Source organism: Mangifera indica, chromosome 15, assembly GCF_011075055.1.
Source record: "Mangifera indica cultivar Alphonso chromosome 15, CATAS_Mindica_2.1, whole genome shotgun sequence".
Taxonomy (NCBI): Eukaryota; Viridiplantae; Streptophyta; class Magnoliopsida; order Sapindales; family Anacardiaceae; genus Mangifera; species Mangifera indica.
Window position 1 is genome coordinate 14,161,886 of NC_058151.1, and position 18,829 is coordinate 14,180,714.

Below are 18,829 nucleotides of genomic sequence, written 5' to 3' on the forward strand. Positions count from 1 at the left end.
AAAAGGAGAGACTGTAACACCTTGAGGTATATTTTAGGGGTATAATTGTCTTTTTATAAGCTTAGAGTTGGATTTCTATCGAATCGAGCTGAAATTGAAAATGGAAAAATTCGTTTTGGCCTAACGTATGACCATGTACACTCATATGTCGTCCATCTCACAGGCTGCCACGCTGGTAAGAAAGGTCTATGTATGTCCGTACATCACTTTTTATTTAGAGTCAGGATTAGAGATGGACTCTGGATAGAAGAGGGAAAAAGGATTCATATATAAATACTTTATCAATGTCCCTTCATGAAACCCCAGAGAAATTGTGAGAATTCTTGAGTGTGGAGAGACATCTAGACATGCTAGTAGAGACTTTCAACGAGACTCAGGCTAACGACAACCAAGAACCCAAAAATTTTCGATGACAAGGCAAGTAGGAATGAATATCCACCTTCTTGATTGATTTCAGATAGCTGCCTTGTTGTGAATATCTCGTTGGTTGTAAAAGAATGCATAAGAATTAGATTAGGTTGATCGTGAGGCGTTGGTCTTTAGTTTTGAATGCATAGTTCCAGATATGCATGAATTTGTTCAAAGATTGAACATACTCTGCGACTAGATGATGTTGGATTGCCATAAAATTATCTTATTGATTCTAGGGTGCTAGAGCATTTGAATGATGAAAATCCGGCTAAAAATGGCTGGAATTCGAATTCCATGATGCCACGTACAATCATGCCTTGCATGGCCACAGACATACATGGGCTAGAATGGTAAAAGAAAATAAAGCAATGCATGACGAACATGTACACCTGTATGTCCCTTCCTTGAAATTGGATTTTGTTGATAGACGGACATGTGGCAAAGCATGTGTAGCCATTCATGTCTTAGAAGAACTTTTCGATATGTTCTACACCAATACATCAAGCATATACGATCTTGCATGGTTGAAAAAATGGATTAAGTCCTAGGTTTATAGGTTGAAGAAGAAGAATAATATTTGGGAGATGTATGCTCATGCACCATAAGCACGCATTCATGCCAATGCATCCTCCGTCATGCATTTACACTCGTGAAAACCACAACGTGACAGTATATGTCGAATATAGAAGATGTATGCTCATGAGTGCAAGGGAGTCACACCTGTACCTAATAAGATTTAAATATGTACACCCAACTAAGCTTTAGGAGTGATCGCACGTCCATAGAACACCATGTACGCTCGTACATAGAAAAGAAAGGTACGTCTGTAACTTGATAATGTATATGATATTGTAGTAGGAATTAAACAAGAGTTTCATAAAACTCAAAGAAATCTGGAAATTTTCAGATTCAGCAAGCTTACGGAGAGCAGAGAGCAAAACAGAGGAAGAAAGAAAGAGAGAAAAAAATATAAGCTGATGGATTTCAAATCTGAATTTAATTTTCGTAAGTGAGTTATACATACATCCAAGAGCAGTACATGACATCAGCAAGCTTAATTTGTACAACCAAAAATCAGCAAAAGTTCTAATATTAAGGATCATCAAACAATTTTACCAAAAGCACACCTACTGCTTTGACTATTGTTTTGTAAATATTATGTAAAATGACACAAAGAGCCTCAATTCTCTAACACTCCTCCTTTGAGGTCTTTGTCCATAACACCCAGTTTAGCTTTAAGGAATTCAAATTGAGGTCTTGAGAGTGCCTTGGTAAAGATGTCTGCCAATTGATCTTTTGAGCTGCAATGATGAAGACTAATTTCTCCATTCTTTTCAGCTTCTCTCAATGCATGAAACTTAACATTCATGTGCTTTGTTCTATTGTGCTGGACTGGATTCTGTGCTATAGCAATGGCAGATTTATTATCCACAAACAGAGGAATACTTTCACCCTGTGATTGTCCCATGTCTGCTAGAATTTTCTTGAGCCATATAGCATGATTTGTAGCATTTGCAGCAGCTATATATTCAGTTTCAGCTGAGGATTGTGCAACTACATCTTGCTTCTTGGAATTCCATGAGAAAACAGCAGCATTTCCAAAGGAAAAACAGTAGCCTGAAGTGTTTTTTGAGTCTTCAACACTTCCTACCCAGTCACTGTCTGAGTATGCAACCAAACTTCCACTTTGGTTTTTCAAATACCATAGACCACAATTTGCACTCCCTTTTATGTACCTTAGAACTCTTTTGGCTGCACGAAAATGTGATATGTTAGGAGAAAACATGAACCTTGATAACATGGAAGCAACAAACATAATATCAGGTCTTGTTGAAGACAAATAGAGCAAGCTTCCAACCAAGCTTCTGTAGACAGAAGCATCAACCTTGTCTTCTCCATCATTGTTGGCCAATTTTTCATTCACAACAAGAGGTGTAAACACTGATTTACAGCTATCTAAATTAAACTTCTTTAACAGGTCTAGAACATACTTCTTTTGTGATAAGAAAATGTCATGATCATTTTGCTCAATCTCATGTCCAAGGAAGTACTTCATTTCTCCTAAATCTGACATATCAAATTCATATTTCATACAAGCCTTAAACTCAACAATAAAGTTCAAGTCTCCTCCTGTAATCAAGAGGTCATCAACATAAAGAAAGACTATAAGCTTTACTTCCTTTCCAATCATCTTTACATACAAAGTTGCCTCATTTTCACTGCATTTAAATCCCTGTTGCAGCAAATATGTATGAATTCGACTATACCAGGCTTTAGGAGTCTGTTTTAGGCCATAAAGAGCTTTGAACAATTTATACACCTTATCTTCCTTGCTTGAAGCTTTAAAACCTTCTGGTTGCTCAATAAAAATTTCCTCATTCAACACTCTATTAAGGAATGCAGATTTCACATCCAGATGGTAAACTTTCCAATTCAGTTTTGCAGCCAATGCCAACAACATTCTAACTGTTTCATACCTTGCAACTGGTGCAAAGGTATTGGTGAAGTCAACTCCATATTGTTGTAGGTATCCCTTTACAACTAACCTTGCTTTGTGCTTGTTGATTGTGCCATCAGGATTAGATTTAATTCTATAAACCCATTTGACACCTAAGACCTTTTGATTTTCAGGTCTCTTCACAAGCTGCCATGTTTTATTCTTTTCAATCATGTTGATTTCTTCTTGCATGGCTTTTCTCCACTCAAATTTCTTTACAGCTTCCTCATAAGAATAAGGCTCAAGTAAGGCTACATTGCACCTGCTGTAAATATCTGCAAGGGATCTAGTTCCTCTAATTGATACATCTTCCTCATTACCATCATCATCATGCTCATTTTCAAATTGAGAGCTGGTTGAAGTAGTTTGAGTGGAATTAGTCAAGACAGCTTCATTTCTTTCCCAATTCCATGTAGCTAGCTCATCAATTTTAACATTTCTATTAACTTGCAGTTTTTGAGTCTTAGGATTATAGATCCTATACCCTTTTGAAACCAAACTGTAGCCTACAAGAATCCCTTGTTTTGATCTGTTATCTAACTTGCTCCTTTTCTCACTTGGCACAAGAGCATAACATACACTCCCAAATATTCTGAGATGATCAATTGATGGTTTAAAACCATGCCAAACTTCAAAAGGAGTTACATTATTCAAGGCTTTAGTGGGTAGCATATTCAACAAGTAAACTGATGTATTTGCTGCCTCAGCCCAAAAGGTTTTTGGTAACCCTTTTTCAATCATTAGACATCTTGACATGTCCATCACTGACCTATTCTTCCTCTCACTCACACCATTTTGCTGTGGAGTGTAAGGAGTGGTCAATTGATGCATAATCCCTTCTTGTTTACAAAATAAAGCAAATGCATTTGAAGTGAACTCACCACCATTGTCTGATCTCAGCATTTTAATTTTGTTTCCTGTTTGTTTTTCAACAGCAGCTTTAAATTCTTTGAATACTTCTAAGGCTTTTGATTTATGTTTCAGAAAATAAATCCAACAGTATCTAGAAAAGTCATTTATGAAAAGCATAAAGTATAGGCTTCCATTCAATGACTGCACACTCATTGGTCCACACAAATCAGTGTGAATCAACTGAAGTTTCTCACTAGCCCTTCATTTGCCTTTTGAAAAAGGTAATTTTGTTTGCTTCCCAAGATGACATACATCACATACATGTTCTGGAATTTCAATAGGAGGCAAGTTCAACACAAGATCACTATTTTGTATATTCTTCAAGGTAGAATAGCTAAAATGACCAAACCTCTTATGCCATAATGTTGAATCACTTTCTAGATGGTGAAAGACATTTAAACTGGTTTGATTCCAGTTTATGACAAAGTTTTTATCTATCATGTTTACTGCCATTACTTTATTTCCCATAGAATCATTTATAGTGCAGGCATGATCTAAAAAATGAAGAGAATATCCTTTCTCTAGCATTTGTCCTACACTTAACAGATTATGGCTTATATCAGGTACATAAAGAACATCTTGAATGAGTTTTGTACCTTGTGAAGTTTCAATAACAACAGTACCTTTGCCTTGAACATTGACCAGCTCACCATTTCCAATCCTTACTTTTGAAGAGTAGGATTTGTTTAACTCCTTGAAGACATCAATATCAAAAGTCATATGATTAGTGCACCTACTGTCAATCAACCATTCGTCTTTTTTGTTGCTTTTTGCACAATAAGAGGCAACAAACAAATTTTCACTTGATTCCTCAAGCTTTTCTGTTACTCTAACTTGTTGTCCTTGTTGATCTCTTTTGCTCTTGCAAACTTTTTTCCACATGACCTTGTTGATTACAGACTTTACATTTTGCATTAGGCCTAAACCAACAAAAATTTGGAGTATGATTTTTTTTCTTGCAGTAAGGACAAGGAGCAAACTTTGTTTTCTTTTCCCACTGCTTTCCTTTCTCCCTTTTTTCCTCCTTTTTCTCCAGGCCTTGCTTTCTACCCAAGCCACTGCCTAGAGTTTTCTCCTGGTGCTTTACATTAAAAGTCCCTTCTGTTGATTCTTCTTGTCTTAAACCTCTTCTTTGGTCTAGAGCTTTAAAGGCATTTACCACTTCTGTTAGAGTAAGTTTAGAGAGATTTTTAGAGTCTTCAAGAGAGGAAATTTTTGATTCATACCTCTCTAGAATACTCACTAAAATCTTTTCCACAACTCTTTGATCAGTAAGTGTCTCTCCAATCAATCTTATTTGGTTGACTACCTTCATCACTCTATCAGCATACTCATTTATGGTTTCAGTTTCCCTCATTTTCAAAGTCTCAAATTCTCTCCTGAGATTTAAGACATGCATTTGCCTTGATCTCTCATTTCCAAGAGAGTCTTCTCTGAGTCTGTCCTAAGCTTGTTTAGCAGTCTCACAATCAACTATTTTTGTAAAAATAATATCTGTGACTGCTTGGTGTATTATGGAAAGAGCTCTGGGAGCCTTAGTCATCTCTTCTTCATGCATTCTGAGCTGATTTAAGGTGGGATTGGGTCCCAGTTGAGGAGGCAGTTTCTCCTCTTCAACGTACTGCCAAAGACCCACTCCTTTTAGAAAAGCTTTCATTTTTACAGCCCAAATATGATAACAGTCACCATTATAGAGAGGTGGTGAAAGATTAGAAGAGGATGAGGCCATCGTGAGCTTAGATGAAGGTTTTTTTTTTTTTTTCTTCTTCTTCTTCTAATACAGCCCCTTAAGATCACTATCTAAGCTCTGATACCATGATATTGTAGTAGGAATTAAACAAAAGTTTCATAAAACTCAAAGAAATCTGGAAATTTTCGGATTCAGCAAGCTTACAGAGAGCAGAGAGCAAAATAGAGGAAGAAAGAAAGAGAGAAAAAAATATAAGCTGATGGACTTCAAATCTGAATTTAATTTTCGTAAGTGAGTTATACATACATCCAAGAGCAGTACATGACATCAACAAGCTTAATTTGTACAACCAAAAATCAGCAAAAGTCCTAATATTAAGGATCATCAAGCAATTTTACCAAAAGCACACCTACTGCTTTGACTATTGTTTTGTAAATATTATGTAAAATGACACAAAGAGCCTCAATTCTCTAACAGTATATAGGTCATAGACAGATTGAGTGTTATGGATTTTGAATCTGATTTGACATTTTTCACTAATTTTATGTATAAAAAAAGACTTTTCAAATATTGAAAGGTGGAAAACGTCATTTCATCAAAGTTTGGGTGGGAACTCATTTGGCCTAGGAAATATTAGTTACATTTTTGTGCCCTTCATCCATTTCCAGCCTAACACCTGTATTTTCTCTTGATTTTCTTCAAATCTTTAGTAAGAAAGACAACTAATTTATGATTTCTATCCAAGAAAATGGGCAAGAAAAGCCAATTTTGCTCTTGTACCCGTCTGAACCCACCAACATTCACCACCATTGTTTCCACCTCTGAATCGCCAAGGCCACAATCACTGGCTGAATCCTCACTATACTCTGTGATCTTTCATGAGTGCTTACAAGCTCAGGAGAAAATGAAACGTGGGAACCTTGAAGCTTGCCCTACAATTTCTTGCAAAAACAATAACCCAAGATCCTGCCAAAATGATAGAGTTCTTGACCAACACAAATAAATACCTTGACTTCATCGTTAAGTCATTGCCCTAGTTGATCCATTTTGCCTCATGTAAAGTCGTTATTCTTTATTAAAAGGTTTTGCTGAATGATAAAGATTGGGACGAAGCAATTCAAGAAAGTATGATTGAGAATAGAACTTATTCGGACAAGTATATGTTTCTTACCAAAGATAAAAATTTTAGTTTGAGTAAAGAATCAAGAATTGAGTTTGAGAAGCAAATGCTTAAACGATATTTATAGCTTTGTCGAAAATCGAAGAAATGAGTTGAAAAAAACAATAAGAAGATTATAGGGAAGACAGTGGTTATAAAACAGTCTGTTGAAACTGAAATCAAAGACTGACTTGCATTTAATCGAGTCAAGTATCATTATGGAATAGAGAAGTATTATGAAGTTTACGATTCAAAGAGAAAGGAATATAAGTATGTCTGGAGTATGAGCTCCTTAAGCTTAAAGATTAAGAATATAACTTATCCAGGCATGTATATGTTTCTTACCAAAGATAAAAAGGTTAGTTTGAGTAAAGAATCAAGAATTAAGTTTGAAAAACAAACGCTTAAACAATATTTATAGCTTTGTCATTTGAAAAAAAAACAATAAGAAGATCTTAGGGAAGATAGTAGTTATAAAAGAGACTGTAGAAACTGAAATTAAAGACTGACTTGCGTTTAACCGAGTCAAGTATCATTATGGTATGGAGAAGTATTATGAAGTTTATGATTCAAAGATAGAGGAATATAAGTCTGTTTAGAGTACATTGAATTGTGAGTAGAAGGGGGATTTCGGTAAGGTAAATCTTGAAGAGCTGCAAACGTATTGTAAGTCAATAAATTTTCATTTTCAATGTGAAAAAAACCATTGATTTAGACCCTTTATTTTCCTTTTTTCTATTATTAGAGGAGATATCTTTTTCAAATTATTTATTTGAATTTTATATAAATTGAATTGTCCATAAAATTAAGTTGTATATATCCATATAATACAATACAAAATAGAAAAAAAAAATGAATCTATATAAGCTATCTAATAATTTATATAAAAAATTTATATGAATATAATAAACGAAATTATAACAATATGTATAATTTTGTGTATAAATAATAATATGTTATCTAAGATTGTGTCTTGGATTATTCAGATAGGAATCCAAAGATGAAAAGAGAAACAAAGACTATCACTTGGCCTAAATAAAGAGTTTGAGAATAAGCATTAACTACAACATGGTTCTGATCAAGAGATGTAATGTTTATAGTTTTGAAGTGGTGGGGCTTGAAGCATTGATGCTTGTCATCTAGGAGAACTACTTTCCTCATTATTATCTTCTTATAATCAAAATATGATGTTTATCGATGTATTAGACCCTCAAAATGGTTACAATATGTTGCTATTCTTGTAAACCAAAGTCACAACCTACAATGCACCAAGGGTCCCATGAACTTCTTGGCCGTAGAACACCATTGGCAAAACCTTTTCATGAGGTTTCCATCTTAGAGATGATGCTTTTCATTGTCTTGCTGTAACAATCCTATACCAAGTTCTGTAATTTGTCTAGTTTATTTGGTTGCTTTTATCCTTGTATGAGAAAACAACCTTTTAGGTCTAATATTTACATTTTGAAAAGTCATGTGTCTAATTGTCTAATGAATTATTAACTCAACTTGGGGATCTCTAGATCCCAAGCTACATCATTTCCTTTCAATTTCATTTGTTAGAATCTACTAAATTAATGGCTTATTTTTGTGAGAAACAAAATAAATAAGAAAGAAGCCATATATTTTTATCGGATAACAACACTTGAAAGTATCAAACAAAACTAACCCAATTTTTGATAAGATGTTCTTGAGTGAACCGTAAATTTTCAGGAGAAGAATAAGGTTTCGTAATTTGGCATGTTTGAAGATCTATATATACATCAAAAGGGAAATCCTTCTGTCACAGATGACTTAATGCTTCTAAGAACTTCCCAGGAAAAAAAAAAAACATTAGATCAGACTTTTATGCTGGCCCTGCTGAAGGCAATTCAAATTACAGTTAATCTGATGCATATACTCTCTGGAGGCTAGGACTTTGACTGCCTCTGTGCTTGTGTCAACATGGACACGATTGTTTCAATACGGTTTATCCACAGGCAAGTTACAATTGCTATAGATGCTAATATCATGTGAGTCAGCAACAAATAAATTATTTTTTTATTCGAATCCTTGATTTCGGGAATATCAAGGTTCTTAACAAGATGTGACTGGAAAGGCTTAAATTGTTTGGGTCAAGGGATTGATTTTACACTTGTTAACAATAAATAAGTACACGTAACAGTTAAATGGATTGACTTGCTTTGTTTTTCATGGATGGGAATGAGCCCAAAATTTTTGGAGTGGATATTGGGACGATAACAAGAATTTTGATACGTGTAGAGATGGTAGATCAGGAAAAACATGCAAGCTTGGAAAATACAGTAATAATATTGTTAATATAAAGCCTATGTTTTTAACTTTCAAGTACAATAATTGTCCATCCCGAAGGCTGGAATACCAGATAACTTGATGGAGGAGATGGAGGCAAAGATATCCCGTTTCAGCGAGGAGATGGAGACAAAGATATCCAGTTTCAGTGAAAAGATGGAGACAAAGATTTCCAATTTAAGTAAGGAGATGGCGGAAAAAATTTCCATTTTGAGCAAGGAGAAAGAGGCGAACGTCTCTTTTTTGAGGGAGGACATGGAGAGATATATGTTTATTTTGAGCATGGATATGACTTTGACAGAGGAGATGACTTTGACAGAGAAGATCTGCGATATAGCGAAAAAAGTCAACAGTTTGATCGACGAGATGAATGTGAGGGAAGAGATCGAGATAAAGGAGCAGAAGAAAAAGATGAAGGCAGCTATCTCCCGTTTGAGAAAGACAGAGATGTTCGGAAAGAAGTCCCGTAAGTTCTCATGTTTCTTTCCTTAGCAGAAGACCAACAATTAGTTAGTTCAACAAATTATTCCATTTCAATTGTTCTTTGGCCTTGTTGAATGGCCAGTTATTCTTATGCCAAGATTTTGAATAAAATTTCTTTTAGAAATTGTATTAGTCCAGAAAATAATTGCATATTTAACAATTTCTGCTCAGATTTCTTTACAATGATGGACCTTAGCCTTATTATATGAAAAATTTAAGGTTTCTATACCCTGAAGCTTAAGCTTGTCAGAATACCAATATTGTTGTCTTGTGGAAACACGTTCCATCTAGACCAAACATTAATTCTAAAAAAGCTTGATTTCAATTAAAACCGTATAAAAATGTGACTGGAAAGGCTTAAAATGTTTCTGGGTGATTCATTTTTATACCTTGCTTTTGGTCCTGAAAACAACGAGAAAACAATAAATATGTATAGTTAACATTAGGTGTTGGTATCCTTCATTTGTAGATTGGTGGTCATATGGGCAACCATTTTTACATGCAATGTTGGTGTTAATATTTTGTAGCAGCCTCTGAATTACAATTTATACAGCTAGAAAAGGAAGTTCGACCAAAGATATTGTCAGATCAATTCAAGTGGGATCGTATCACTTGCTTTCCAAAACTAGAAAATCTTATTCTTTCATGCAATTATCTCAATCGAAAAGTTCCATCACTAATTCGTTCATCTTGATGGAAATGATCTTTCTCTTGTCGCACTCTTAGTCACTCTTGCTCGAAAGCTTCCAAAAGAGGTATAAGATAATTCTGATACTGTAATATAGTACACAAAGACTTGTCATACAAGAATTTGGGGGACAAACTTCCAATTAAAATATAGAATATCAAAGACTGTCTTTCATCATGCTACAATTTTTCTTGCCATCCTCACATTTCTCATCATCTCAATTATTGTATTCTTGTTAAGGAAAAAAAGTACTAAATTTAGTTTGTGGGAGACGGAAATGAGACTGAAGAGTTTGAGGGATGAGCATGTGAAGACTGAAGAGAAGTTAGACATTATGAGAGACGAGTTCATGAGGCTGGAGATGTAACTATAAGAAATAAATTAGTTCATAATTTGGAAGATTCGTGAAAATTCCTCTTGAACTTTGATTATACCTCTTTAATTGCTTCATTGAGTGGGAAGCCAATGTAGTCTTGTGTAAAATTTCTAAAAGTCCTTCAATAAAATAAACATAGTGGGTAAGGGGGAATGATCACTGCATGCAACAGATTATTAGAATTTTTTCCATTCATATGATAGCCTAAGACAAATCTTACATTGATAAAGCATTTGGGTTGTAAAGCCTAAAAACAAAACTATAATAGACAATATGTTTAAAGCACTAGAGAGATCCTTGGTTTATATGCACATCCTACCTCACTTGCTAAATAACCTATGAGTTTATATCAATCCGTATTTTAGTTTGTAAAACTCAAAAACAAAACCATAATAGATTGTGTGATCATAATAGACAAAATTCATTGATTCAATTCGATCTTTGAAGATTCATATTCAGCTTTTATTGCCCTGTTTGTTCTCTTCTGGGTCTTTTACTTCTGGAGATTCTGTTTCTCATATAAACGTAACACGCCCTCTAACAGTGTTCCTCACAATGATAGCCTTTGTCAACACGGATGTTTAAATGACAAATCACAGGTTGCTGTACCGTGAGGCTTAAGCTGATCAAACTAGTTTTGTTGTCTTCTTGTGGAAACGTGCTCTATCTAAACCCAAAATTAACTAAAACAGCTTTTGCTCAGTTGTCAATACCCTATCGAAATTTCAAAGGCCGAGGCTATTAAAATTTCAATACTCCAAGATGTTGAAGTCTTCTCAACTCATAGACCACTTAAATGGAGATTTGGCTAGCTTCGAACTTATATTATATATAAACTTGCTTCAGGACAGAAGAGAGTTAAACATGGTGTTCACATCCTTCACTTGTAGAGCGACGTTCATATGGGTTACCCTTTTGACATGTTATGTCGCAGCATCTGAATTATCAGCAATACAATTCGAACACCAAGCTCTGCTTGACACCGGTTGGTGGCGGTTCAAAATCAATATCGCAGATCATTGCAGATGGTATGGTATCACTTGCAATTCAGCAGGAAGCATCACTGAGATACATTTGGAAAAGTCACTGTGTACAAGGGGAGTTTGGCCAATTTAACTTTTCTTGCTTTCCAAACCTGGAAAGTCTCAGTCTTGCACAAAATTTATTCTCTGGAAGTATTCCATCGCGAATCGGTGCTCTTTCGAAGTTCAAACGTCTCTCTCTGCACAACAATCATTTCACAGGTTAAGCTACTGATAAACTTTTCTTGGTATCCTTTAAGATGAGGATGAAATACATTGACTTTTTTTTTTCCTTGAAGGTGTTATCCCTCTAGAGATTGGAAGATTGAGCAATCTTGTGGAATTAGATCTGGCCTTTAACAATCTCGGTGGAACAACCCCTTCTAGTCTATGTAATTTAACACAGTCGGAATACTTAGACCTTTCTTCTAACAAACTTGAAGGTCTCGTACCTCAAGACCTTAGGAATTTGAGGAATCTCACTCTGTTATATTTGTATGAGAACAACCTAAATGGACCTATTCCTTCAACTCTGGGACTCTTGATTCATCTTCGTTTTCTGAGCCTTTCCACAAACAACCTAAATGGAAGCATTCCGTCACAGATCAGTGCTCTTTCACAGCTCAAAATTCTTTCTCTGCACAACAATTATTTAACAGGTAAGATACTGATCTATTTTTCTTGTTATCCTTTTAGAGAACGAATGAAATATATTGAATTTTTTTGTTTAATCAAATTAAAGGTGTTATCCCTCCGGATATTGGAAGATTGAGCAATCTTGTGGGACTGGTCTGTCATTCAACAATCTCACTGGACCAATCCTTTCAAGTTTAAGTAATTCAACACTCTTGGAATACATGGATCTTTCATTTAACAAACTTGAAGGTTTCTTACCTCAAGAACTTGGGAATCTAAACAAGTTGATCGTGTTAAAAATGAGTGATAATAACTTAACTGGACCTATTCCTTCAATTCTGTGTCTTTTAACTCATCTTCAATCTCTCAGCCTTTCCACAAACAAACTAAATGGAAGCTTTCCAAAAAAGATTGCCAACCTTGAAAGTCTAACAGATCTTAAAATGTCAAATAACTTACTCAGTGGAAGAATACCTTCTCAACTAGGAGAAATTTCAGTCATGAATTCCTTGGATCTTTCCCACAATAACCTTTCTGGAACCATCCCTGAAAATCTCAATCATGTGGGATACATAGATTTGTCATACAATAATTTGGAAGGTGAAATTCCAAAAAATTTGCAATACCAAACTGAACGGAAATTCATTGGTAACAAAGGTCTCTGTAGCGAGTTGCTTTATGGTTTTCCTTCTTGTAGTACACCTTCTAAACCCCAAAAGACTGTGTTTCATCATGTTGCAATTTTCTTCCCATCACCACAGTTCTCATCATCTTAATTATTGGATTTTTGTTTCCTGTCAAACGTAAAGATAAAAATGCTAAACTTGAAATAAGGGAAACAAAGAATGGAAATGTGTTCTCAATTTGGAATTGTGATGGTACAATAGCATTTGAAAACATGATTGAAGCTACAGAGGATTTTGACATCAAATATTGCATTGGAACTGGGGCTAACGGTAGTGTCTACAAGGCGCAACTACCAAATGACAGAACAGTTGCTTTGAAGAAACTTCACAATTCAGAATTACTAGAGTTAGCTTTCCTAAATAGTTTCCAAAATGAAGCTCATATATTGTCAAAAATACGACATCGAAATATTGTGAAACTTTATGGATTTTGTTTACACAAAAAATGCATGTTTCTGATTTATGAGTACATGGAAAGGGAAAGTTTGTTTTGCATTCTACATAATGATGATGAAGTTGTTGAGTTGGATTGGAGTAAGAGGGTGAACATTGTGAGGAATATTGCACATGCTCTATCTTACTTACACCATGATTGTGTACCATCCATTGTTTACCATGACATATCGAACAACAACATTCTACTAAACTCAGAATTGGAAGCATTTGTTGCTGACTTTGGGTTGGTTAGACTTCTACATCCCAACTCCTCTAATAGAGCCATCTTAACAGGAACTCATAGATATATAGCCCCAGGTGTAGTACTCAGTTACTCTCCTCATAATTATCTATTACTCTTATAATTGATGCATATTAGAAAATTACCATCTAAATATACTTAATATATTTTGATACCATTAATTGCTTAAAAGTAAAGTAGATACACATATCTTTATTATGTCTTCGAAAGGCTTTCTAATTTTCTGTGTAGAACTTGTCTATACCATGGTTGTGATTGAGAAATATGATGTTTATAGTTTTGGAGTTGTGATGCTTGAAACATTGATGGGTTGTCATCGAGGAGAGTTGCTTTCATCATTATCATCTTCTTCTATTCAAAATATGAAGCTTGTTGACGTATTAGACCCACGGCTTCTGCCTCCTTAAAACAAAATGTTTCTCCCGGATATTGGTCTTATTGCAAGAACAGCTTTTGCTTGCTTGTGTTCCAATCCAAAGTCACGACCTACAATGCACCAAGTGTCTCATGAATTTCTTGGACGCAAGACACCATGGCAAAGCCTTTTCATGAGATTTCCATCTCTGAGATGAGAAACCAAAAAATGTATGCTATTGATGAATGAGAGGTTTAGGCGTGGATGCTTTTCACATATTTGCTGTAACAATCCTATAGCAGCACCTGAATGTATTTATGATTAAAAGGTGACCACCGAAATGGAGGTGACCTTAAACTTATTATATAGAAAGTTGCTTCAGGACGGGACGAGAGTATCAAGCAAAAAATTTTAAACATGGCGTTCACATCCTTCACTCGTAGTGTGGTGTTCATAAGTGCTACCCTTTTGACAAGTTCTCATGCAGCATCTGAATCATCATCAATAAAGTAAGAAAAACAAGCTCTCATTAACACCGGTTGACAGAGCGGTATGGTATCTCTTGCAAATTGCAATTCAGCAGGAAGCATGTCTCATCATGTTACAGGTTTTCTTCCCGTCATTACAATTCTCATCATCTCAATTACTGGATTCTTGTTAGGGAAAAAAAATGCTAAAATCAAAATGAGGAGCAAGTTGGACAACATAAAGACTAAATTTATTATGTGGGAGACTGAAATGAGACTGATAAGAGTTTGAGGGATGAACTCATGAGCATCAAGGAAGAGTGAAGAGAAGTTAGACATCATGAGGGATGTGTTCATGAGGATCGCATCTCCAGTATGAGTAAATTAGATCATAATTTGGAATATTCATAAACATTGCTCTTGAACTTTGATGATACCTCTTAAATTGCTTCATAATGGGTAAAGAGGAATGATCACTGCGTGCAACAGATTATTAGAATTTTTTTCCCTTTCAATAAAAATTCCTTGATTCAATTTGATCCTCAAAGATTTATAGTTAGATTTATTTAGTTCTTGCACTTTATTTGGTTTGATGCAGAATTAAAAATCTTTGATTGTTTCAGTTCTGCATCTGAAGATTTATTGATGAAAAGAATGGTGATCTGTCTCCAACTTCACCTGGATTGTTTGGGTTAGAAACTTCTAAAAATCATGCGAACAAAGATTTTAGCAAGGTAAACTCTGAAACTTGAGATCCTCCCTGGAGGATTCATAATATCTTCTAGTTCTTTTCTTGTGTCTGTTTATTGGACTCCATCGCGTGGAAAAATATTTTATTTGGTAAAATTCACTGTACTCGTGGAAGATCTCTATTGCCCTGTTCATGTATCTTTTTTATGTCATTATGGAAAATCAATAAAATTAAATTCTCTTCTACATCTCTATAGCTTTGGTCATTCTCTTCTGTCTTTACATCCTGTTCCTCATATAAATAGAATACACCACCTAACAATTTTCCAGGTTTAGTCAACACGGTAGTTCTAATGACAAATTAAAGGTTGCTATACCGCGAAGCTTCAGTTGGTCAAAGAAGTTACGTTGTCATCTTGAGGAGACGTGTAGCCTTCAGTCAAGAAGAGTTGGCACTACTGGAATTTCAATACCCTAAGATGTTGACAATCATGTCCAAGTCTTCTCGAGTCATATAATTAAATTCTAACCCCTTAAATGGATGTTTGGTTTGCTTCAAACTTATTATAAATAACCTTTCTTCAGGGTAGGTAAAGAGTATCAAGCAACAAATTTTAAACATGGTGTTCCCATCCTTCACCAGTAGAGTAATGTTCATATGGGCTACCATTTTCACATGCTATATTGCAGCATCTGAAACACAATTAGAAAAACAAGCTCTTCTCAACACCGGTTGGTGGAGTTTTGAAATCAATACTTCAGATCATTGCCACTGGCATGGTATCACTTGCAATTCAGCAGGAAGCATCACTGACATAGGCCTCTACGACATAAATCTCTACGATTCATACATAGGAAAGGAGCTTGACCAATTTAACTTTTCTTGCTTCCCAAACCTTGAAAGTCTTAATCTTGCAAACAATAACTTCAATGGAAGCATTCCATCACAAATTGGCGCTCTTTCAAAGCTAAAATGTCTTTATCTGCACAACAACAATTTTACAGGTAAGCTGCTAATCCATTGTTCTTGTTATCCTTTTAGATAAGGAATGCAATACATTGACTTCTTTTTCTGTTTAATGAAATGAAAGGTGTTATCCCTCCAGATATAGGAAGACTGAGTAATCTTGTGGAATTAGATTTGTCCTTTAACAAGCTTACTGGATCAATCCCTTCAAATCTAAGTAACTCTACACACTTGGAATACCTGGATATTTCTTCTAACAAACTTGAAGGTCTCTTACCTCCAGAGCTTGGGAATCTAAATCTCACTATGTTAAAAATGAGCAATAATAACCTTGATGGGCCTATTCCTTCAACTCTGAGTCTTTTAACCAACCTAATCGAGCTAGATATGTCATCAAACCAACTCTTTGGAGGCATTCCGTCGCAAATTGGTGCTTTTTCAAAGCTCAAACATCTTTATCTACACAACAATCATTTTACAAGCAGGATACCTCAAGAACTTGGGAATCTCAAGAATCTCACTGTGTTAAAAATGAGTTACAATAACCTAATTGGACCTATTCCTTCAACTCTAGGTCTTTTAACCAACCTATTTGAGTTGTATCTTGATCACAATCTACTTAGCGGCCCAATTCCCCATGAAATTACCAGCTTAACTCTTCTTCAATATGTGGACCGTTCCTCAAACAAACTAGATGGAAGCATTCCATCTAATATTGACAACCTTAAAAGTCTAAATATTCTTGATTTGTCGAATAACTCACTCAATGGAAGAATACCTCCTCAACCTGGAAAAATTCCAAGAATGGATTTCTTCGATCTTTCGCACAATGACCTTTCTGGAACCATTCCTATAAATCTTGCCAAGGTGTCACGCATAGACTTGTCATACAATAATTTAGAAGGTGAAATTCCAATTAAATTGCAACACCGATATGGACAAGAAGTATTCATCGGTAACAAAGGTCTTTGTGGCGAGGTGTTTCTCGGATTTCCTTCTTGTTCTACACCTTCTAATCCCAAAAAGAAGGTTTTTCATCATCTTACAATTTTTCTTCCCGTCACGACAGTTCTGATCATCTCAATTATTGGATTCTTGTTTCTTGTCAAATGTAAGAATAAAAATGTTGTACTCAGAACAGGAGAACGAAAGAATGGAGATGTGCTTTCAATTTGGAATTATGATGGCATAATAGCATTTGAAGACATGATTGAAGCTACAGAGGATTTTGACATTAAATATTACATTGGAACTGGGGCTTATGGTAGTGTTTACAAGGCGCAATTACCAAATAACAAAGCAGTTGCTTTGAAAAAACTTCACAGTTCGGAATCAGAAGAGTTGACTTTCCTTAATTGTTTCCAAAATGAAGCTCAAGCTTTATGGATTTTGTTTACACAAAAGATGTATGTTTTTGATTTATGAGTATATGGAGGGGGGAAGCTTGTTTTGCATTCTACGTAACAATGATAACGCTATTGAGTTGGATTGGAGTAAGAGGGTGAACATTGTGAGGAATATTGCACATGCTCTATCTTACTTAGATCATGATTGTGTACCATCAATTGTTCACCGTGACATATCAAGCAACAACATCCTACTGAACTCAGAATTGGAAGCATTTGTTGCTGACTTTGGGTTGGCTAGACTTCTACATCCTGACTCCTCTAATAGAACCATCGCAGTAGAAACTTATGGATATATAGCCCCAGGTGAAGTACTCAATTACTCTCTACAAATTTATCTATTACTCTTATTGTCGATGCATATTAGAAAATTGGAATCTATATACTTCTAATATATTTTGATGCCATTAATTGCTCAGTAAAATAGATGAATATATCTTTGTTATATTTTCTAAAGGCTTTTTAATTTTTTGTGTAGAACTTGTCAACACCACAGTTGTAACTGAGAAATGTGATGTTTATAGTTTTGGAGTTGTGGCACTTGAAACATTGATGGGTCGTCATCCAGGAGAACTACTTTCATCATTATCATCATCTTGTAATCAAAATATGATGCTTATTGATGTATTAGACCCACGCCTTCCACATCCTTCGAACAAAATGGTTCTGCAGGATATTGCTCTTATTTCAAGAATAGCATTTGCTTGCTTGTGTTCCAAACCAAAGTCACGACCTTCAATGTACCAGGTGTCTCATGAATTTATTGGCCGCAAGACACCATTGGAAAAACCGTTTCATGAGATTTCCATCTCGGAGATAAGAAACCAAAAAATGGATGCAGTTGATGAATGTGAAGGTTAGGCATGGATGCATTTCAATGTTTTGTCGTAATAACCTTGTACCAAGTTCATTGATTTGGCCTCTTTTTAAAGGTTGCTTCTCTGAATGTACTATCATCTTTTCTAAGCAACTTTCCAAGTTCTGCTCTAAAATTTACATTTAAAAGGTCCTGTATTTAGTTCGCAGTTTTTGAATGTTCAACTAGTGACCAAAAGTTTTTCTATGAATTCAGCTGATTAATGAATAAATATCAGCTGATTGGTAGTCCAGGACCTTGACTCCAATGGTCTCCCTATCAATCTTAGTTCTTGAAAATATTATGAGCATGTGTTAGACCTTTGAAATTCATTCTACTAATCACCTCCAAATTATGTTTGTGGAAAATCCTTGCCAATTTGTGATACCCCTAGGCGAATCCCACATCGACAAAGCACGGGAGAGATGCTAGGTCTGTGTGTACTCTGTCTATGGATCCCACATTGGTTAGTGGTGGGAGAATTGAATTGGTTAAATAGTCTGTGAGCTCCTTACCTGTTAAGA

At 35.3% G+C, this 18,829-nt stretch overlaps 1 protein-coding gene and 1 pseudogene across 1 annotated transcript; both read left to right on the top strand.

The window, feature by feature from the left end:
* The first annotated feature begins 9,057 nt into the window (after positions 1–9,057).
* LOC123197539 (probable leucine-rich repeat receptor-like protein kinase At1g35710) lies at positions 9,058–14,335 on the top strand. Its single transcript, XM_044611857.1, has 5 exons — positions 9,058–9,442; positions 11,845–12,204; positions 12,288–12,334; positions 12,891–13,620; positions 13,842–14,335. Exons 1-5 carry the CDS (start codon positions 9,058–9,060, stop codon positions 13,853–13,855), a joined length of 1,536 nt encoding a protein of 511 aa, XP_044467792.1. The 3' UTR covers positions 13,856–14,335.
* Positions 11,188–18,558, top strand: LOC123197377 (annotated as a pseudogene).
* Positions 18,559–18,829: the final 271 nt, after the last annotated feature.

Excerpts from the sequence above, each read along its gene's own strand:
- LOC123197539 (XM_044611857.1), top strand. The coding sequence starts at position 9,058 with ATGGAGGAGATGGAGGCAAAGATATCCCGTTTCAGCGAGGAGATGGAG. Across the intron at positions 9,443-11,844 it reads GATGTTCGGAAAGAAGTCCC|GTGTTATCCCTCTAGAGATT; the intron begins GTAAGTTCTCAT and ends TTTTCCTTGAAG. Across the intron at positions 12,335-12,890 it reads TGAGCAATCTTGTGGGACTG|ACCCCAAAAGACTGTGTTTC; the intron begins GTCTGTCATTCA and ends TACACCTTCTAA.